Source organism: Atractosteus spatula, chromosome 3 (assembly GCF_055471065.1).
Source record: "Atractosteus spatula isolate fAtrSpa1 chromosome 3, fAtrSpa1.hap1, whole genome shotgun sequence".
NCBI classification, from domain to species: Eukaryota; Metazoa; Chordata; class Actinopteri; order Semionotiformes; family Lepisosteidae; genus Atractosteus; species Atractosteus spatula.
In genome coordinates, this window is record NC_142708.1 from 56,025,264 (window position 1) to 56,048,401 (window position 23,138).

At 36.3% G+C, this 23,138-nt stretch overlaps 2 protein-coding genes across 4 annotated transcripts in view; one reads left to right on the top strand and one right to left on the bottom strand.

The window, feature by feature from the left end:
• Positions 1–255: 255 nt before the first annotated feature.
• Positions 256–10,506, top strand: grsf1 (G-rich RNA sequence binding factor 1). The gene is made up of 10 exons (XM_088910696.1): positions 256–705; positions 2,409–2,556; positions 2,912–3,067; positions 5,837–5,971; positions 7,200–7,338; positions 7,424–7,587; positions 8,436–8,548; positions 8,796–8,931; positions 9,778–9,827; positions 10,177–10,506. The coding sequence occupies exons 1-10, from the start codon at positions 484–486 to the stop codon at positions 10,207–10,209; spliced, it is 1,296 nt and encodes a 431-aa protein (XP_088766822.1). The 5' UTR covers positions 256–483; the 3' UTR covers positions 10,210–10,506.
• A 1,012-nt stretch (positions 10,507–11,518) lies between these two features.
• rufy3 (RUN and FYVE domain containing 3) overlaps positions 11,519–23,138 on the bottom strand; it is a 33,918-nt gene continuing 22,298 nt past the window's right edge. For 2 of the 3 annotated variants that reach the window (XM_088910693.1, XM_088910695.1), the window contains 8 exons: positions 22,007–22,174; positions 20,991–21,088; positions 18,172–18,291; positions 15,088–15,220; positions 14,732–14,808; positions 13,992–14,016; positions 13,570–13,647; positions 11,519–13,065 (listed from right to left, as the gene is read on the bottom strand). In XM_088910693.1, the coding sequence (XP_088766819.1) occupies positions 12,922–13,065; positions 13,570–13,647; positions 13,992–14,016; positions 14,732–14,808; positions 15,088–15,220; positions 18,172–18,291; positions 20,991–21,088; positions 22,007–22,174 (843 nt within the window). In that variant the 3' untranslated portion in view covers positions 11,519–12,921. Of the gene's footprint in view, positions 13,066–13,569; positions 13,648–13,991; positions 14,017–14,731; positions 14,809–15,087; positions 15,221–17,302; positions 17,395–18,171; positions 18,292–20,990; positions 21,089–22,006; positions 22,175–23,138 lie in introns of those variants that run through there. The other variant, XR_016090815.1, reaches the window with a different exon arrangement.

Below are 23,138 nucleotides of genomic sequence, written 5' to 3' on the forward strand. Positions count from 1 at the left end.
ACGATTAATGTAATAAGGTACGTGCTTATAGAAAAAAAATAACTTTCAGTTATAAATACTTTCATGGTATAAAGTAAAGAATATATATAACTTTGAACCTATCACATTATTTTAGCATGTACTTCATTATAAAGCAAGACACATTCTTCCGTAAGGTACACCACAGTGCAGCCAAACCGTATCTTCGCCCCTAGATGTCACTGTTCCGATATTATGTGCGAGTTTTGATGAAGGACGTTCTCTTTGTGGTCTTGTTTATTCTGCTTGACCTTAGCGCACATGCGTTCATTATGCTGTTCCTTTTGCAGTTATATTATGCTGTTAACGTTATAATTAATATAGTACAGTGTATCTCCCTTTACAAGTTATCTGAATACAGTAGCAATTTAAGTACAAAGGCTAAAGAGGTGCTGTACAAAACAAGGTACTGTAACGACTATCTGAAGAGATCTAACTTTTCCGTAGGTTAATGTAGTACCGAAGATGTCAATGCTCATCTCCGTGCTTCTCCGAAGGTTCAATGGGAGGCTGTATTTTTCCTCGAAAAAAATCTTGCAGCACTCAAATGTGCCGATAACCTTCTGTCCTACTGCAAGTACAAGCGGACGACTTCCTCGCCACCAGTGTGTATCTACGTATGCTCACTTGTTTCAGGCCCCTAATAATCGGGGAAAGCTTCCGGCTCAGCGTTGTCTATCCAGTCAGGTAAAATCATTTAAAGTGCAGTGATGCACAGACATTTTACATGTAAACCTCATTATGCATATTCTATTGGATCTAGCAGTACCCTACTGTCTTTTGGATTTGGTTTCAGCTCATTGACCTGTATCTAATTATTAGGAGTATTAAGAAGCTGGGTGTGTTTACTTATTGCATTAATACTGACCTTGAACGAGTTTCTGGGATGTACATCTACCCCTCATTAAGGTGTGCGGAATGTAAGTTGACCCCAGAGTCGCTTGTTTGAGTGGACGTTCGATACGTCACCTGGACTCATGTCTAGTATGTATTACCATTAAGTCAATCCATTACGAGTTGCTAAAATGCAGCAGCAGCCTGATAAGCAAATTGGTAAGACAAAGATCAGGGTTCTGTTTGCTGTCTGTATTTGTTTACAACAAAACACCTGCAGCAGAGTATTTGTGAATCCAGATGTTGGGTACAGAAACTTAAAAGGTTTTAATCATGCAAGAAGTTCAATAATAGGGATCAGTTAGCCTCATTGATTAAGAGGTCAGTTAAAAGTAAAACCAGAAGAGACTGGAATCAGAAGGTCTAAGAGTAGCCACCTTACCTCAACACCTCTAGTTCACGGTGTTACAGGACTTTTTTAGTGTCCAATAAGGTTTGAAAGCGTGATTTCTTAACTCATCCTGCAGCTCATTTTTATCATTAAAGATTAGCTGGAGCAAAGACTTGTAGTGGAACAAGTAAAGGAGACACAACCTTTCGACTGTGGTGCCTTCTTCAGGTATGTCCTGAAGACGTGCACTTCGCACGCCTTAAGAAGACTCCACAGCCGAAACACTCTTTCTCTTTTCCTTTCAGCATGGAATAAACCTTTACTTGTTCCTTTGCAGTCTGCACCTGCTGATGCAGCTACCTACTCGAATGTCAAAAGACTTGTAATGACTTGTAATCCAGGTGTTAAGGATGACTGTGGATGGAAAACCCTGGTTTTGGAGGACTGGTGCCTCTGTGGATTTTTGTTCTAACTCCAGTCTTGATGATGTAAAAGTTTGTTACTTTTTTAATGGGGCCAATCTGACAACTTCTTCCAGCGCTTCAGGTGCTGCTGCTGCTTTGTAGAGTGATCTGTAGCACCCACTTAAACTGTGTAATTAAGAACCAGTTCAGTAATTGTTACTGGAAGTATAAATGTCATGGAATCTAGATGCCAGCATTTCCCACCCCTGTAAATTGTATTTATAATTTAGAATGTCATAGATTGTAATAATCAGAACAAAATACTAAAGTTAACCCAAATCTTGAAGTTGTTTTATATGTATCGAGAGCAATGTAGTTCACAGATGCAATGAACAGTTTTGCAGAAACTGTCCAACACACATATTAGGCCCCAGAGTCTACGGCCCCAGAGGCCCCAGGAAGTTAGAGAAATTGAATTTGTTTGAGCTATAATGATGTGTGTACTTGTAAAAAAGCAACTTTTGTGCCTGTGGTTTACAAGGAAGTTGAATAGCTGCCAGTACCAAAAAAATTCAGTTGATCTTCAGATGGTCATAAGCTGAACATCTGAACACAATTGAATGTTTCATCTATGTGGTGTAATAAACATAAACAGAACCTAGTGCACAATATGTATATATCTATTTTTGCTAAACAGCTTAGATAATTGATGGAAATGTCCATGCCTGTTCGATGTAATGTCTGATTCATGTCCACAGTAGATTGGGCTTCCTTTCCAAGAAGATGAATACCCTCCCCTGCCAGACTACAATGCAAAAACAGAAGCAGAAGCAAAGGAGATCTTTATTGTGCGAGCCAAAGGCCTTCCCTGGACCTGTACAGCTGATGATGTGCAGAGGTTTTTTTCAGGTAAAAGCATAATCTTAGTTAAGGCGGGTAAAGTAAAAGTGATCAAGAAAAGTTGTGTAGCTCGATGACTCCAGAGAGATTTATATGACTCTTTTTTGGAAATATGCTTGTGTATTACCAGCAATTCTTCCTATCGTTGCATTTATATATATATCTAAATAAATAGGCATCTTATCTTACACTGTAAATCAAAACCATCTTTTTGGAGAGACCACTGTCTGCTGAGATAAATTAAATCTCTCTGTAGACTTTTTAGATTTTGTATCTGTGTCATTGAAAGTCAGTTAGATAGCTAAGTTTTTATTGATGGCTTTAATCTCTTTTTGGCAAAATAATAATTTTTGCTGCTTTACAGAATGTAGAATCCGCGATGGTGTAAACGGAATACACCTAACTACGAAAAGAGATGGAAGGCCAAGTGGCGAGGCCTTTATTGAGCTAGAGCATGAAGAAGATGTCCGAAAAGCTTTAGAGAAGCACAGGCAGTACCTGGGACCCCGCTACATTGAAGGTTTGCCATTTTTCACATTCTGTGTTACAAATGCCCAGGTAGTAAAACTCAGGTAAACTCAGATTTGCCCTGAATGCTGTTTTTTTCCAATACTGTAGTCCCACATTTACAGTTTGTCATACTATAGTTATCTTAAATAATATCCGGAAATAATTTCGGAAACGTTGTTTTGTAAATGTTATTTTTGGTCAGGTCCTTAAATAAGAAAACAAATGTGTTTTTCCAAGCTGTGATTATGTGAAGCAATGTGCTATAGATCACACTTATCTAATAATATTTTAAAAATTAGTATTTTAACATAATAAGATTTTTTTAAGGACAGTCTTTAGTACAGTTCACAATGGAATAGATTTGTAACTTTTTTTTTCTGTTTTTAATAGCAGGAACAGAAAAGTAAAATCTGCTTCATCAGAAGCTAATTTACTTCAGTAAGTAAATCTGAAGTAAGTTAGCTTTATTCACAGAAGTTAACTAACTGGATTGAAATATGAGCAAAAATGTGGTGGATAGAATCACTATAGGAGACCTGCTTTATACCATATACAGTATTTAGAATAAACATTACACAGGGCGATAAACTACCTAGTTACCTTTTAAATCCACAATAAGCAATCCTCATTTGTCTAAAAAAAATCATTGTAAACTAGGATTTTCAACAATGTATCTCAGCTGTAAGACTATGGGATGATTCTTTGCCCAAACAGATTCTTTCAAACCCTTTGGATAGGAATAGATGAGCTGGCCTATCTGGTCACATTGTACCTGGAGGGCAGTTCCACTGCAGTTAATTTATTCCTTATATATACAGTGTGCTAAATTAGTGGTAGTAAGCTGATCCAAGGTTCTCAAATGACTGGGTGATAAGCCGTACTTGTCGTTTACTAAATTATAATTAATTCACATTGATCAGAATCTTCAAACCTCTAATTACAACAGTTCAAGTTAAATTGATTTATACATAAATTAAAAAAATATATATGAGAAGTGTAAAAGCAGACTGTAGACTTCAGGATTTAATCTAAATGGTGTTCTCCACTTTTAATTACGATTAGATGTCTTCTATAAATATTGCCGAAATTCCAGAATACATAAAATTCCGCCTTCCTATTTTCCAGTAAAAGGTAAAGTTAATACCAGAGTGAGGGTTTCTGTAGTGTTTAGCAGACTAGGGAGCATGTGAACCCCCTGGATGGGTGTTCACTTCATCGCTAGGATTAACCCCTGGCGACGATCCCGACTTACACAGCTGGGAGGAGCTAGTTGGGTACCTCACTCAAGATACAACAGCAGTGTCTGCAGCAGGAATGTAAGCCCACAACTTGTCAGTTATGAGTTCAAAGAGTTACACACTGTGCTATGCTGCTGTCACAAATACCTACAGTGATATGAAAAAGAAAATTACACCCCCTTACAATTCTAGGGTTTTACATATTAAGAGATACCTGACTTTCATTTAGCCATCACCAAGTTCCAGCAGCAGATAAATCTAGCTTCATGTAACGGATAGCACAGAAATTATACTTTGTCATAAAAAATCAACATTCAGTAGCCTTGTGTGAAAAAGTAATGTGTGGTACCCCCTTTAGCAGCAATAACTTGAAGTGAATGTTTACCTTAAGAGGTTATCAGTCTCTCACATTGCCTGGGAGGAATTCTGTCCCACTTCTTCTTACAGAACAGCTGGGCTTTCAGCTCAGTGATGTTTGAGGGCATCTGTTTATGCACAGCTTTAGGTCCTGCTTCAACATCTCAAGACTTTGACTTGGCCATTTCAAAATCCTGATTCTTTTCTTTTTAAGCCATTCTGTTGTAGATTTACAAACATTAACCAGCTGTTACCGTTAGGAATAATGATTTTAATGTTACAGATGAAGAAACATAAATATAGTTGTACATTTTTATCATCTGCATAAACCTTAAACCATTTTTGTCACTTTTCTGGAAGGAAGGAGTCTTGGTAGTGTGGTGGAGGAAATGTTTTGACCTCAGGGCCACACCATGACCACATTCTGCGAACTGTTAATGGAAACTGGCAGATATGCAATTTAAGGAGAGACTGGTGTGAACCCTCTTGCCTTGTGACAAAAGGCAGATACTGGGCAACTAGAAATCTAAGATTAATAGATTTACATTTCTTGCTTGGCTTAAAGGTTGCCTTTGTCATCTGTAGAGATGCTGTGGGGGCGTCTTGCATTAGTGAGTGATCATTCACTGCAGATGTCACCACTCTTTTATCTACGGCTTAACTCCCCTCATGAAGACGTTAATTGATGACATACCCATCTTAACACTCAAGAGACGGTTTTAGCACTGTGAGCTTCCTTCCTACATATCTCTAGCTTAATTAGTTATGACTAAAGAAAAGTTAGTACTCTGAGTACATTTTTAGAGCTTCCACAAATAGTGTCATCAAGGCAAAGTTTAAAGAAAAAATAGTGTTTTAATAAAAACACAGAATGACATATTGCGTGTGTTTGGGAATCATAAGAAACTTACTCTTTCATCGCCAAGGTAGGGCAATACAATAAGGCTCATTCATACAGTAGTTTTTTAACATAGACTTTAGAAAAAATAGTATGGTTCAAACATATTTAAAACGTGTCCTAACAGTGTGTAGGAATTTCAGCTGTTAACTGTTAAACACTCATTACCACTTCCTTAAATGCTATTATTTAACATGTTCCAGGGCAGTTGGACTAACATAATAAAAAATGGCACTTTTCTCAAGCGGTTCTAAAAGGTACCTGAGGCATGTTTCATTTTTTCCAGTGTTTGAAGTGACAAACAACGATGCAGAAGATATCCTGAGGCAGTCTGCAGATTCTCCAGTTAAGGATGGAATTGTTAAACTCCGAGGACTTCCATACACCTGCACTGAAAATGATATAATTCAGTTTTTTTCAGGTTTGTTTAGTTTTGTTGTTGTCAAAGTAGAAGTACCATTTACTGCTGCATACTATACTTTATTTCTCAGCTTTGTTTTTTCAAACCTTTTTTAATAAAAGTAAACGTAAGGTACAAAACATAAGTAAATCATAAAGTTAGTTTTTTGGTATTTACAATCCCAAATTGTCACTGCAGTATGTGTTCTTTCAGTACATATGTAGAGACATTTATTACCAGCACTGTGCTTTAGCGGCATGCATTGTCAATCCAGTCTAGCATTTTTTAAATGGTTTTCAATGTCTGACAGATCTTTCCAGTTTTTATGCTAACCATCAGCCGAGTATTCCTTGAGGAATAGAGCATGAGCATATTTTTGTCTTTATTTTCATGACTGTGTTGCATTGTTATTTGAATTATTTCTTTGTTGTTATTATCATCTGTTAATTTGTATTAATCATTTGTATACTGTATTTCAAGGATTACAAAATTGTACACAGAATACAAAAACAACAGGCAACTCTCCAGAGTCATACTACAGAAGATAAGTTGCATAACAAGCAGAGTAAAAGGAAAGCCTTTTTATTTCTCTCTCAGAGGATCTGAGCATCCCTCAAGCTCCTTCCTGTCACATTTAAAATGTATTAGGATCAAAGGAAGATGTTCCATAAATTTGATACCAGTGACAAAAAAAATATTCTGTTCCTTATTGTATATGCAAGCCATTTTAGGGCATATGCATCTAAAGCATTCAGAAAACCCTATTGAGATTGCTAATGCTAGCTAACAATTTAAAGCTGTACATTTTTAACTATGGCCAGTGCTAAGTTATTAAATCTATATTAGTGATCTGTCAGTAAATCTTCTATTCAAACAGACCAAAGGGTCATCTGGAAAGGGATTTCATCAAGTGCATGACATAAAAATCTTTGAAGGTTAGATCTGTGTAGATTATTCTGTAATCTTTGAAATATAATCTGTTCCTCCAATTACGTATTAAGGTTTTTAGCTGCACAAGCACACTGACGGATAAAAAAAACTAACAATAGAAATGTCACCTCGTGGCTTGTATGTTTCCTCTCCTACCTCACATTCAGAATGCACTGAAAGTAGTGCAAGGTTAAATCTGTGTAACTGTGAAGGAGTGTTTTGCTTTTTTTTTTAGAAAATTTAAATACTGTATCACCTTAAACATTAAAAAACACTTTCATGCTGCATCTGTAATTAGTTGAAAACATTTTGCACACAGGTCTTGACATCATTCAGAATGGAGTGACACTGGTAAAGGACTCCAGGGGACGGAGTTCTGGGGATGCTTATGTGGAGTTTGCATCACAGGAATTGGCTGATCAGGCATTACAGAGGGACAGAGAAATAATGGGAAACAGGTACGAACATACTTCACAAGGATTGCTTGAGCATGTGACATTTCTATGACTTTGTTTATATTAAAAACTACCAGCTCCTTTTCAGATATATCGAAGTGTTCCCGAGCCAGAAGCGTGCGATTCGGGCCCAGTATGGTTCGCAGAAGAAGAGGGCAGACTTCCAACCTTCATTTCTGGAGCCTGGGTCCAATCATACAGCCAGAAGGACTGTTGAAAATGTCACTGATGTACCTCCTCAGCATGGGAGAAGTAAGATTAGCAAGTGAACTACGTGGCTTTAACTGATATGTTAAATATCTGAATAGCTCTTCCTTTTTTAGGTTGCAGTTAAAAGAAGCCATGTGACCCCCACTGCGTTGTCCTGTTTCACACTTGCAGATCCTATTCTCTCTCTGCTGCATGATCACATTTTTGTTCGTTTTCATCTTAGGCTTAAAAGAGCAAGTGGTTCTTCTTGCCCTACCTCCTCTTAAAGTAATATACATTTAGGCAGAAACAAATGTTTTTCACTTTTAACACATTACATGGAAGGCAGCAAGAAGAGTGGAATTAATGACTTCTGACTTAAAAGTACAACTTTAAAGCACATGTACATCTGTTAGCAATAATCACTCAGTCCCACACAGCACAGGGTGATGGTGGGGTAGGGCATTAATCTGCCAGGTTCACAGTTCACAAATCAGGATATACCCATAACAGGACATCACTCCATCGCAGGGCACACGTACATTTATTCACATGGGAGACAATTTCGAAACACCAGTTAGCCCACACTGGCGAGAAAATCACAACAGCCAGATAAAACCCATGAATAAGCACATAGAAGGCTGGCTAGGCTGAAACTGGACTCAGAACCCAAGAGTTATGAGACAGCAGCACTAACCACCACACTGCCGTAAGACATTCTGTATTCTCGTTAAATCCCTGTTCACCGTGGCCGTTGTTCACTATAAAATTAATTCCTCAAATTATTACGTGTATTTAATTTTTTAAAATTGAAATAAAATTAAAAATCTTTTGAGTTTAACCATTCACTGTAAATTTGGCATCTTGGAACGCTGCAAGTTTTAAGAATGTAAATGTTTTATTTTTAACAGGCATTTGTGCTCCGGAGTGGGAGTCTGAAAATGAGCCGAGTGCAAACCTGTGTGCTTACCACATACATATTAGAGGCTTGCCATTTCAAGTTACTGGACAAGATGTTGCAGATGTAAGAAAATCTCCAATTCTTTAACAAAAAGTTTCATTTATTGTGCTTATTCATGTATCGTGAATAACGGTATAGCATGCAAGTGACTTAAGAAAATCCAGTACTCACAAGTGATTAGCCCTCCTGTTTACAGTATTATAAAGAACTTTAAGCACAAGATTTTATGTTACTTAAATCCTGTTCTTTCTAGAACAATTAATTGTAGTTATGTCACCAGTAATGTGCAAGCTTTATTTTATTTTTGCAGTTTTTCTCTCCGCTGAAGCTTGTGAAGATCCAGATCGAGTACAGCGGGGATGGCAGAGCCACTGGTGAGGCCGATGTGTACTTTGCCACTCACGAAGAGGCGGTGGCGGCCATGTCCCGAGACAGGATGCACATCCGTGAGTTTCCTTCACTTCATGCTCTTACCACGGGCCCTGCAATATTTTTTGCAGTGCAGAAAATTCACAATGCAGCCAGCGGCTCCTTTGTTGGGGTTTCTATTTTATGGCAGAAACATAAAATGGTCTTAAGTGGACCATTTTAATCGTTTCCCTGGTCTGAAGCAAGCAGGTCCATAAGGGAAGGTACTATATGTAACCTGTAGACTGTAGCCTCAAGAAAAAAAAATGTAGAACACTTTTCTGTAGCTCCTTTAGGCTGAGTTACTTTGTGAATTACAATTAGAATTAAAATATGAACCAAATATGCATCACAAACAGAGGAATATATAGCACTAGCTGTATAGTATGCATGGCCAAATTCAGAGGGTTTAATTCTCAGGTTGCGTGGGGTTTTTTTTCCAGAGATTTTTAAAATATTTCGGCACTATCATGACCTGGTACGTCAAGACTTGGAAGATTTCCTCTGCCATCGACTGGAATGTATTCATATTATGCATATTTCACATAGTTCTGTGATCCTGCCATATTATAATAATATCTGTGCAGACAAACACCAAGCACAAAAGGGAACAGACTAAAACATCAACAAGAGTTGATGTTTTTATGTTGTTGACTTTGTTCTTTAGTCAACAAGAGTGGGCAAGAGTCCAACATAACCTGTGTTTCAAAAACTGAATGCATTCAGTACATATGAATGTGCTTGTTTTAACATGACAGGGCTCCTTATGCTAAATTGCAAATGTTTCGTTTTTAGGTACTGTCACTGTAACTTTCTTTGATAGTTTTTAACATTTCTTGTACCAATACAGTGGATATTAATAGTTTTTCTTGTGTTGTACCCAGAACATCGGTATGTGGAGTTGTTCCTAAATTCTGGAAAAAACAAAGAGGAGGTAAGATTAAAGCTAATATCTGTCCTAGGCTTGAGATGTTACAGTAAAATTGTGGGGGGGGGGGGGGGAAACAACTTAATGAAGTTTTCCTACCTACTTCTTGATTGCATGAGTCACTTAACCTTAGTTTAAAACTAATTTATATTTCTTATTATGCAATTAGTGATAGCTATTCTGAGAATGTCTTTTATATTATTTTGAAAAAGATTGTAACTTTCAGCACAGTATCAGCTATCAAAACGTAAAAGCTGTAGTATTAGGAATGACATACATATTCATAGTAATTTTATTCAAAAAGAAACATTTTTACTAGTAGTAACTCTTACTAAAATTTCTTTACCCCCTTCAGGTGAAAACAGGAGCCAGTGATGAGACACTGTGAAATCTCAAGAATGCTTTATAGAGCAATATCATTTTGGAAATCTGAATGTTTATTTATTGATTTTTAAAATTACCATGCTGCTTTTCAAATGGCTGTCCATGCAATCTGTTGTACACTTAGAATAAATTGCTTCTGTGATTTGATAATGAGTGGACGAGTAATACCCATTTTATTTCTCTTGTATATCCACACTGTTACATGGTGCAGTGTTAATACAGTGTTTTCCAGGGAGCTATCCTCTTCCAAGTCCTTACACATTCAATGACAATGGAAAATAAAAAGAAAACTGCAGAACCATATGATTTTGTGTATCATTTCACCAGAATATTAAACATGTTCTTTAAACATTCACTATTAGTATGGTTCTCAATGTACAAATGAATGATCAATAATTCTTTAATGAAAAATGAAGTATCCATATGCACAGTACTGAGATGTATTGTACCACATATTACCAAATTGTTAAAATAGCTTTTAAATAAAAATATGTTCTTGAGATTCTTGGGTACATCAAATGAACATTAAAATGTGTGTCTGCAGCAAGATATGTGCTTAACTTTGCATTTTGTGCACTGTAGATGCAGGACTGTAGAGCATGGTGCAGTCTGCCAGTCTAAACTAGGCCATTGGAAAAGTCTGAGCTGTCAAATTACAAAATTATTTTGGCACTTAGCATAAGCTGTTTGAATTGAGAGGAAAATTCATTTAATAACTTAGACTCCCCAATCTACTGAGCAGCATGCACAGTACAGTAGGTCGAAAAAAAATATGAATGCACAATGACAAAATATTACTGCAGGTTTGGTTTATGAGTAGCTCTAACCTTATTGTTTTGGAAGGCATTTCGTGGGGCTGTGCTGCACTCAGGCAAAATTCTCACAATTGGGACCAGAAGATGAATGCACTCCTGATTACTCTTGGGAATGCTAAACTAGATTGATGTCTGCTGTTAATATAGAAGATGCCTTATTGACATCTTGAATGCTGTTCAGAAGATCACCTTTTTTAAAAAGTACTTCTGAATTGTTCTAAAGGCATCCATCCATGAAAGCAGAGTGTAAGAATGAAAGGAAGGATGTGATGCAAGACCTCAGTAGTACTACACCCCAATGTTTTTCAACATACCCCAGCTCTGCAGGTGCATGTTCTGGTTGGACAGCTTTGTTCTTTTAAGATGACTTGTACAATGCTGTTGGACCTTATTATAAGTTATAGTTATAAGCATCTGAGGGCTTAATGACACAAATTGTGTTTTTTAAATGTTGGTCTAGAAATACTATGTATCTAACTGAAGATCTTAAACACGCCAGTTATTTAATCATTTATTTATTCATTCAAATCAAGGAACAGATTTATTTTAATAATCTAACCATTATTCTGTCACAATTTCCATAACCATATAAAACAATGAAAAACATCTTAATTACTCAAAATGATGACCATTCTATATTACTTTAATAAAAAGTTAAGGTTTAACAGTTTTCAAAATAAAAACTGAAGATAACTCAGTTCTAACCAGTTACTATTCTGCAAGAAAGTCTGCATCTTGAGAATCCAAGTTATGAGGATAGAGCACGATTGTGAACCGCTTCTATTATTAAACAGCAAAAACTTCAGCTAATAAATGCTCAAAAACCAGTACTTTTGTGAATTGAGAGGTCACAAAATGCTTTTCACACTAAAGCTCCAATAGACTGCACACTCCTATTCTGATAACAGGAATAATGATTAAACTTGTGCCAGCCACTAACAATACATCATACAAAGCAAAAGTTAAAAGGTCTTCCACTTCAGTTTTTTTTAATTGTAAAATCATACTACTTCAACCAAGAATCCATATTTATTCCAACTGACAGGCCACAAACAAATGTAAAGTAGGGAAGTGGTGTTAAGTTTGGCTTAAATTTGTGCATGTTTCTATGGCTTACAAAGTACAGTGTAGGAAAAATATGCCTTCTGTATTGCCCAGTGACATGAAAGTTTTGGGGGTGTGCTGCACACATTTGTGCAAGAATTTAAGAGAGAGGAAAAAAAGCTGTCCTGCATATTGAACTAAAAAGGGTTACTTCCTAAATTAAGATTGATAATCATAGGGTGAAATAAAACACTGTGTATTGCACTTAGAATCATTATCACAATTGTAACATTTTGATGGTATAGTACATAAAGAGAGATTAAAATTAATTCAGTTTGCACATACAGAAAGTATTGGTCACCTTTTAAAATGGTAAATAGAATTGACAGATGATAGAGTTTATATTTTTTATATTGTGTAATACAACAAAGATGTTACCATTTAGATAACCTTTCATTGCATTGCCTGATATTATATATACACAAAACACAACAGATTCAGAAAAATCAGTTAACTCATGCACCACATAAATCCACTCGGTGGACATTTCTAAAATTTGTCATAATTCATTCTGATACAATCATCAGAAAGAGGTATTAAATGTACAATACAAGCACTTGAAAGAACATTTCATGCATTGCCTTGACTGTGTTGTTAGTAACTATTGTTGATCAAAGTGAGCATTCAGATTAAATCACTGAAAATAAATCCAAAAAGCCTTGTAGTATTTTTTTCTCAGATAAAAGCGCCCAATTAAGATAACTGAAACCCTTTTACCTGTTTTAGATGATATGCTAACTCATTTATACAAAATAAACAGCTGCTGAATTCCTGGTTTTACCAAGGTTCTCGATAGGTTAAACTGGACTTGAGGAGTACTGCTTGAGTAATTTCTTATGACACACAGTGCACACTTGCACAGGATTTATTGAAGAGGGCAAAGGCAATTCGTTCGCAAGACAGTTCTCACAGAAGTCTTCTCTGCAGTTATTACACTGCTTCTGTAACGATAAAAAAGTTAAAATCACCAGACATTACAGTTTTATAAATGAATCATGCCCTGATTATAGCTCTCCTTCATGGTCCAGACTGCCACCGAGTTGTCCTAGGTACTGTGCAGAGTTTATTGATGTTAGAAATGCAAGAGTTAAATGCACACCAATTTTCTGAAGGTTAAAAACATGAATAAAACATAAAATAAGTAACGCTTTATAGAATTAAAGTTCTAGAAACATTTTGCCATGTCTTTTAACTTCTGATGCATTACATTCTGAGACATGTAATCTATTTGCAACCACTGTCACACGTCACAAAGCGGGTCGATGAACATTAGCCACTGGCTACATTATTCAGTTAATCTTCGTAGTTAAATTAGTGTTTCCATGTAAAGCCAAAAATACATTTTAATAGACATCAGGAAAAGCCTATATTGAAAACAATGAAAACAAAATTAATATCAAAATGTACTACTTTTTCCTTCACTTAATGTTTCCTTTCTTGCATACCTTCACTCTTGTTAAGGAATCTTCCTCTTTGCACAGTCTGCATAATGAAGGTTGACTGTTTTTAGTTGAAGACTGGTCCTGGAACAGCATGCAAACCATAAGTGAAAAAACATGGCGCAATACAACTTAACCCTGGTAGAACACAACAGAAAATATGGATTCAAGAGAAAACATCACTAATGAAAACGTGATACAGACACCCATGCATGTGTCTGCCTTTACATAACATCACGCAAACTTTGTCAGGAAACAAATTATAAAGTTATCTCAAAATAAAACACTGACTGGGATGTGAGGCACACAAACAGCTGTTCAATAAAAAAGCCCTACAACTGACCAGCTGATATTGTCTTCACATTCCATTAGCAGTACAGGGTACTGTACCTAGCTGGGGGTTTAAGTATCTTGCAAAACCTCATTACCTGTTCTTCTTCAGTCTGAGACGATCTTTAAACAAAGAAAAAAAAATAAGTGCATTATATCCTGCATCCAAATCAAGTTCCACATTTTACTCACACAATCTATACTGACAAAGATGGCAAGATTTGATCGATTTTGATTTTTCAAAGGTATATTTTAGAGTACTGTATATAAATTTCAGCTATGTAAAACAAAATTGGCAAGACTAGATGAGAAGACACAATAAAAAACAGTTTCTTTTGCATGTAAAGGTGTTACACTGTATTTTATGGAACTATACTTTCCACATCTTTTTACACTTATAGACACTGTGCCCACCACAGTCTTCTCCAATTTTGAAAAGGCCATTTTAAAAGGCTTTTCAACCCTCTGGACCAGCTGATGTCTAGACTGCCTTGGGTTATTTTGTAGTTGATGTCTTTAACCTGCTCTTTGATGTAGGCTGCAGCATTAAACCATCTCATTGTCAGTCTTTAAAGGCATGATCTTTCCTGGCTAACAGTTCTAGTTTATTTCAACAGCTGTTTCATAAGTTACACCTTTTGTCATGTGTATGGTAATTGGTGTCAAAGAGTCACCAACATTATTAGCATTAGTCATTTTTATTTGCATCTCTTTTTAATTTCCTTCAACTGTGTTAAAACGTGCTGTGAAAAATTTCTCACTACACTAAACATGTTCACACTGTTCCACAGTATTATTACTGTGTTATACTGTGTATATTATAAAACAACCAACTTACAAACTTGAGTTGAGGCTTTCTTTTCCATCTAAAACAGTTCTTAATTTAACATTTTCTTCTTTAACAGCCTGAAGCTCCTGTCGAACAAGAAATTCTGTTAAAATTCATTTTAGAATTTCCATTGTGTTACTAAACACAGACAAGATAAACTGCAGCAAACACAAGAATGCAGACCAATGTATTTTGATGGAAAAGAATTTCCATACCAGAATCTCAGTTTGATGGCTTATTAATTTGATACTTCTTCAACTGACTCCAAACAACAAAGCTGCATACTGTTTTATGCCTGGCAAGAGCGATTACATACCAAGCATACCTTTAATACACCGTTAAATGTCGTTTCTACTGGCTCTCACCCTTTTTATATCCTTCATCTGCTGCTTGTAGTTTTTCACTGGTGGAGATGCCTTTATATCCACTGCTACAGACTCAATATGGAGGCCTGTCTTCCTCTCTCTTTCTCTTTTCAATTCCAGCTCCAAAACGGACCTGCAGAAAAAAAGATGTGTAGATGTCCATTTAAAGATTGCAAAAAAACTGATGTGGTAATCAGCTTTAATTAAGACCAATATATTTTGGTATACACGTGCATACTTCCAGATTTTCAGAAAACCACTCAATCCTGGTAAGGGTCACTGCAATCTGAAGCCTATCCTGGAAGCACAGGGTGTAAGGCAGGCAGGACTATGCCCACGAAAGGACGTCAATATTATTTTTATATTCAAAATGAGTGATATGCGCCTTCAGTGAATCATGGAGTCCTCAGTCACTGCATTAAAAATGAAGTTTTAGTAAGGCATGTAATACGCATCTGTAGAATATTCTCCCACATGCATTTACAAGCCAATTAAAGAGCATATACTGCAATTTGTGTGTGCATGGGAAAAAGTAACATTTGAAGCAATCACCCACTTTATCAGTATAGATGTTTTGAAAACACTGGATTAGGACACTCAGATTTGCACCACAACATAAAGAACCAGCTCTGGCTAATCTGCTACTATGCCCTATGCACAAAACATCAATTTTTCACACAGCTGTTTAGATCACTTCCTACAGTTTTGAAGACGTGCTAATGTACAGGCGTATCACAGAGACTTAAGATCAGGACTGTAGGACGGTTCTGCAAACTCTGCAAAGTTCTGTGCACCTTCTAATATGGCACATTCCTTGAGTGTCTTTACAGTGCCTGCAGGATCAGAACATGCCCCTGCCTCATTACCTAACATGGCACCAGCTAAATACCTTTCAAACAATCTTTAATATCGTCGCAGCGTCATGTACTGCCTCGGAAATGTCAACAAGTCTTTTTCTGTTCACAAGTAGAAGAGGAACCTTCAAGAATTTAATTAATTCATTTTATTACTGAGGTGGCACCGCATAACCTGAGTTACCAGTAATGAACATCACAAACAATAATAGCTTCTGAATGCAGACGATTTCCAAGTTAATCCTCTGTGAATACGAATCAGTGTTCAACAAGTTATTTGAAAGAATTTCTATTTACTCACAATACATTAAGAAAAGTGACACTGCTCAAAAACATATCTTTAAAGCTGGCCTGTCAGAGAATAAGGTTACATATCTTAAAAATGTACACTACATCTGGACTGTAAGAAATAGAAGAGAACTATTTATGTAGGCCTGAACATATCCAGTAATCACTAACTTCATTCTTTCATCCAGCAGTTGTAATGTGATCCAATTAATCACTATCAGATGTGACTGACAGAGCTCTAATTAAAAAGGAAAGCTTGCTTATCAACAACAGATTGATGATCCTGACTAAGCACTATTCTGCAAAGAGCACATCCCCCTGTTATTATTACAAAAGTTGTCTCTTTTCTGCAAGGTCCACAGCAATCTTTTAGTAGACTTTAGGTGCTCTGTTCACTGTTTCTTTATTTGCAAGCTATGTTGGAAATAATGGCAAACTAAAACTTCCATGACATTGAAGCTTACGTCAATAAAGAACAAATTTTAAGAGCAAATGAAAAAATCCTAATTAGCTCTAAATGTTCTTGAAAGTCAGAAGTTTTTCATAAACTTTAAGTACCCCTGGCCTACGGTCATGATAAAAGACACGTTAAAACGTGCAGCAAATGGAGAAAACATCTTTCCTATTAATTAATGAGAGAAACTTCAAATAATCCATCATAAAAGAAAGTGATCTGCAGTGCATCTGACACAAATGTGCCAGGGCTCCAAACTCTATCACTTCAGAGCTTCTGTTTGACGCAGATGATATCAAAACCAACCCGATTTTCATTCTTTGGATATAACATGAAAAGTTGCAATGATTTTGTTTTATACATTTTATAAAGATGCAAATTACTGATAAGTAAATACACGTTTTGAATAAAGTGCATTGTTTTACCTAGGAGATTGTCTTAACGAGTTTAGGTACTTAGCATAAATCCATAGGTTCTGTATTTCAAAAACATTAAAAAGTTACTACTACATAAGACTACATTTTTGTTTTCAATCGTTTAGAGGGTTTAAGAAAACTGAAGGATAACATAAATGAACATTCCTATTGGTTTCAAATTGAAAGCAAAAGTTCATACACACCCACTGCCTGCATTCCCACTTCTGCAGTGTGCCTTATAAAACTTGTTTCTAATTGCTGCCCTCTAAATCCTGATATCACTCTCTTCCTGTAACTGAAGAGGTAAAAAAGAAATATCTGTGATTTCATTTAAACCTTTGGTAATTTCTGCTGCTGTTGGTATGGTGTAAATATGGTGGTACAATACTTAAGTACGGTTGTACATTTAATTAATAAACATGCTAGGTAATTAGAGTATTCAATTTTCCCCAACCATGAAAGTTTAAGATTAAGTTACAATAAAACAGATCTATCAAATTATGCCTCATTTATTTCTGAATATACAGTTATTTGATTGCAACCAGTCTCCACTAAATAGACGATATACTGTAGAAATCAAGACGTGCAGTAAAAAGACAGGGAGGTAAGTATTGTGTAACTATTTGTGTGCAACTACTAAGCGAGGGTGTGACTTGTTATTTTTAAAGAGAATTGAGAGGAAAAAATATAGGAAAGTATAAATCTACAGGGTTCTCTTTGTGAGAAAGGCAGAAGTATTCAACTTGGTGTGGTCCACACAGCTACTAAAAGTGGGAAGGGTTAAGACCAGAGAACAGAAGCCTTGGAAAGTCATTAAGAGCTGACACCTTGGAGAAAAATAAATGTTAAAAATAATATCATGAAGGCTGGTCCTTTGCAGGGCCAGATGCATAAATTGATTATTTAATACATTGTACAAAAACCCACAGTGGGGAATGTGCTAATGGTCACATGTACTGTGCTGATATAATACAGCAGGTTTTGAATTCCAATAAGGCTTTGGTAGGATTAACAGACCTGGAATACCAAGAACCTCCTGGCTCCAGGCTCACCGGTGAAAGGTGTTGCATACCTCTGCTTTCTCAGCTGCTCGATCTCAAGCTGCAGGCTCTCAATTTTGTCCCCAAACTCCTTCTTGAACAGCCGGTTGGCCTCTTCTGCTAAATCCCGTTCCCTCTCTGCTTGACGCGATCTGGATTTGAGCCAGATGAACTTGTGGTAAAAAACTAAAGTCATGGTGGGGAGGAAGATCCATTTTAAAAATAAAAACAGAAGAACCCAAATGAGAGTTGAAATAAAAGTTAAGGACTGTGAGAAAGATGGAGGGGATCTGTCAAAAGAATGTGAACCAGGCAGATTTTTTTTTAAAGTTCTTTTATTATGCTATTTCTTACTACAGTTTACACCTAGGTTAGATCAACATACATTTCCACGTCTTTCATATGCTGCATATAAATAACCAGCCCATCCATGACTTTCATACAGACAAGAAATCCTTACGTATTGTTGTGGATTGTTTATGGTTATGTTATGCAACTATCAGTTTTATTGTCTTAAAAACTCAGATTATTTTCTTTCTCCAGATCGTACTGATGCTACCAGCTAACTATGCAGTTCAGGCACATACTTCCTTTGCAAACCCTAGGCAGGCATATGACATCCAACTCTTTGTTGTAATTAGACTTGTTTTGATCCAAAGCCAAACAACCTTTATGGGCCCAGTATTCAAAACACTTAGCTGCTTGGCTTCCTATAGGAATATAAGGACCCTAGTGTTGTGAACATAAATTATAATATAGCAGGGCGTTTTACTAGAACAAGCTGGATCAAACACATTGATCAGGGGCACAACAGCTTTGCCTCATCTGGGATCTCATCTAATCTGGGATTGTGGGGAAAACCCACAATCTCCCAACCTCTGGAAACAGAGCCCTGACCACTCCTCCAAACTGCTGGAATCCAACTGTTATACAAGAAAAAGCCTTTAGATTTGAAAATGGTTACATTTGCTGCGATGAAATGAAAAATGTATTGGTAAGCTATTTCTAAGTGGCTGACAGGTTTAAATGCTTTCAAAAGAAAAAAACCTTTTTGAATACATACCGTATTCAATATTGTTAAAAACAATCATTATGCCCCTTTGTGGTGCAGATCATCATAGCTTCCAAATTTACCTTACACAACTAACACATCTTTGATTTTGCAAGCATTATCAGCCAAAGTCAGCATTTTATAAACATTTTAAAAAGGTCTTATACTCCAAAACATTCCTCCTTGTTAGTACAACTACTTGTTAGTTCACGTCTGTTCTGTTTTTATTGATCTGTTTACAAATGCAGAACTCCAACTGGCTCCTGAACCACAATGCCGACAAGGCCACACGCACACAGCGTCAGATAAATCCACCATCAAGAGTTTATTTCCTTTCCCACAAAGCACTAGAAAGAATTCTCACGTTATAAAAACATGTGAAGGCAAAAGAGGAGGCAGTCTAAGGTTAAACTGTACTGACAGAGAAAATTCAGATGTCTAGGACCTCAAAATTTCACTGCATTTACCCTAAAAACTGGAAACAGTGTTTTGCGCGAAACAAAAGGAAACAGAGGAAAAGGGACTGATTTTAAGTTGCCACTTCATGATTAAAGCAGATGCTAGGAAAAAGTTACCTAAGAAGATTCAAGGAGATTTATTTTACAGATGATAAGAAAAGTAACAGTTATGATCCACGTTTAACCTTGAGATTATTTTTCTGGCTTGGTCATATCTATATTACACGGGGTTTAAATTCAGTCATTTGCAGATTTACGAAATGGTTCATCATGTAGGTTACAGCCTAATGCTGTTTCGGGAGGAGTTTGCCTGCAGCAGAATTTAGGTTTCTGGCCTGTTTCACCATATCTTTTTCACTTTTTGGAAAACACAAAAGAATAAGCAATGAAGAGGATGAAAATGAAGTGATGGAACAAAACAATAAGAGACAGAACAGGAGAACAGTTGTTATTACAGGACAGGAGAACCACCAAGTCCTTCAGAAGTGGGTTTGTAACTCAAAGGAAACAAAATACAAATCTCAAATACACATAGGTGTACAATAGACACACATTTACCCAAAGGTCTTTATAATCTGACTCAGCAACACAATGCTAAGGCAAATCTAAATCAGAGATGGGCAGCTTTTCAATAGCAACCGATCAGAGCCTACATCACAGGAGATTCTGCTTCTTATCCAAATAATTGAATCGATTAGGAAATTGTGCCCAAAGGTGGAATAAAAGCTGTGGGATACTGCAATTCTTGAGGATCCCTGATCTTAATGATTTTAAAAGGCGTGTCAGATGTTCTGCTTGTTGACTTGTATCATTCTGTACAATGTTTTTCTCCAAAATCTGACAACAAAGTAGCAAATAAAAATGTCTGTCTGCTAATAATCAGAGTTTAAAATCTTTCTAATCTGCATATCAAACAACAGACATCAAAAGGAATTTTTCCATGTGTTATATATTAGAGGCATTTATGTCTTAGTAATATGGCAGAATGTTATAAATCTACTAAGAAGCATTTAAATCTGTGTTATTACCAAACAGGTATTTATTGAAAGCTGTTTCAAAAATATGTTTAAGTAGAAGAGGACACTTTACGTAAAAATGGTGCAAGGATCCCCAAGTTGTCATTTAAAATCAGTTTGATTGTTTAGTATTACACAAAACATATTCATATCAGTAAGTCTGGCTAACTACTGATATAACCCTGACATGATCCTCTATTTGTCTGTCAAACAACACACAAAGCCAGCAGTTACAATACTGGCTTTATTAATTATCGACATTTGCAAAATATCAAGAGATGTTTTGCAAAATTGCCCCGAGGAAGCACATGTTCCTTCTTTCTTACCTCTGTTCAAGTACTTTAATTGTTCCAGCCATCTGGTTTGCTTTTTCTTCTAAACGGCTGATAATGTCACTCTTCTGTTTTAGAGCAGTGTCAGAGCTCTAAGCAAAAATAAAATGGATATGATAACATGAAGTCTGATTTATAACATGGGACAATCTAGGAATTACATCTCAACTCTGACACACCCATAAATCTCAAATGGCAGCTGTCCAATGGCTAGAAGCAGCAAACTCCAGTAAACAGGAAGTCATCACCATATGCTGGTTTCGGAATTTACTGTAGGCAGATGAGCTGGGGCTTTGACTTAATATTTAACACAGGAAAATCAAAAAAATATTTCACTTTCACACAAAAATTAGGATACTTGCCACATGGCTGATTGTGATGTTAATCACAATTCTCTTCAGTTTAGAATCTTTATTCTATTCTGTTATAATACATTTCTAAAACTGATACTGCTACATTTCTCTGCATCATTTCACAGCCAGCTTTAGAGATTACACCTGACTTCACCCCAAATAACTTCACTTATCCTGAAGCTCTGACTGCATTATAAAGTACATCAGTACATATAAAATAAGAACACACACTTCCTGTTTTCTTCATCCTTAAATTAATGTCTAACAATTTTTAGCTACAATGTTCTTCTGGCTGCTCCAGCTTACGGGGATACTCATCAGGATAGCTAGCTTACAACCAAAAGGATGGAAGCTGATCAGATCAATTTTATTAAAACAAAAATGCAATTGTATACTGTATCTCTTTTCCATTCAATAATATTTTAACCTAAGAATATTTAGAATCCTGACAACTTAAAAACCTCTTTAAACAACTGTTGTACAAAAAGATGACTGGGATTGTCTTCCTTAACTTCATTACAAATTAGAAGAAAAAAATAACAGCTTTTTTGACTTTCATCAAATTAATCAGAACTATTTTTTAACTCTAATTTCCCTCCACACTAGCAATGGCTAGGATGGCCTTGTCTCATTTGTTCTTATACCCTTATACTATACCTGTGACTTATGAGAAAGTTCATGATTGAGTGTCCTGAGGTCATCCAGCTGCTGTCTGAGAGCCACCAGAGCATCCTGCTTTTCGCAGATGTCTTTCTCCAGCATCTTCATGGACAACTCCATCTCCTGCTTCATTCCAATCTGCACTTCCAGCTCTTTCTCCACATCCTAATTACAAGGAAAAACCTTAAGCTAGGGCCCTGATAATCTTCATTTCGCTTCATTATGCCCAATTTTTTTGTTACATTCCATCAATATGCTGTCTATTTTCATTGTGGGTTTGGTCGCGATAGGAGCTACAAAACCCAACTGTATGTAAATGAGAGTGTGCAGGGGACTTGCTTTTCTAATGGATCAGGTTTTTCGTAATAAGGTCATAACACCTTTTATGTTGTTTAAGCGAAGAAGAACAAATTTCACATGCATTCATATGTTTGGTGCTTTATGGTCAGCATAAGCAAATCACATTTTGATGCCTGAGCATTGCTTGTAAATTTTGTTAAAAATAAACTAATGAACCTGCTACACCAGCTTACAACTAAAATACCAGGTTATCTGAACCAAATGTATGAGTTACCTAATAGTAAATACTTTAAAGCAAAGGTAAAAAAGGAGACTACATGGCTCAGTCAGTAGTGATGCATGCTCTGGTTGAGTCTGAATTTCTGGTTTGAGTCTGGACTTCATCCAGCTGACATCAGCCAACTGACTTTTCTGTGCTGTCCGTCATGCTGTATGAATGTCACCAAGACTTCTGGAAGTTGGTAGTATTTAGAAAACTCAATGCGAGAGGGTCAGTTTCAGGTGTAATAACGTTTTGTACAGTAAATTACTGCATGGATGCCTCTAATGTGACTTTCTACACTGAAGAGTTAAATATACTTTCACTGCCCAATGTAAAAGCATATTTTTAAAGATAGATAGATAAAACTTTATTAATCCCATAGGGAAATTGATGTGTTACAGCAGTCCAGCCCAAGACAAGCAAAACAGACATCAGAATAGTTATAAAACAAAAGACAAACAAGATAAATAAAAATAAATACATAGGTGTGTGCAAAATGTGCTGATCATAGTCACTGTAAAAACAATAAAATATGTGCAAAATGTGCATAGGTTTATACAGACTGAT

Excerpts from the sequence above, each read along its gene's own strand:
- grsf1 (XM_088910696.1), top strand. The coding sequence starts at position 484 with ATGTCAATGCTCATCTCCGTGCTTCTCCGAAGGTTCAATGGGAGGCTG. Across the intron at positions 706-2,408 it reads AGCGTTGTCTATCCAGTCAG|ATTGGGCTTCCTTTCCAAGA; the intron begins GTAAAATCATTT and ends TGTCCACAGTAG. Across the intron at positions 2,557-2,911 it reads TGTGCAGAGGTTTTTTTCAG|AATGTAGAATCCGCGATGGT; the intron begins GTAAAAGCATAA and ends GCTGCTTTACAG.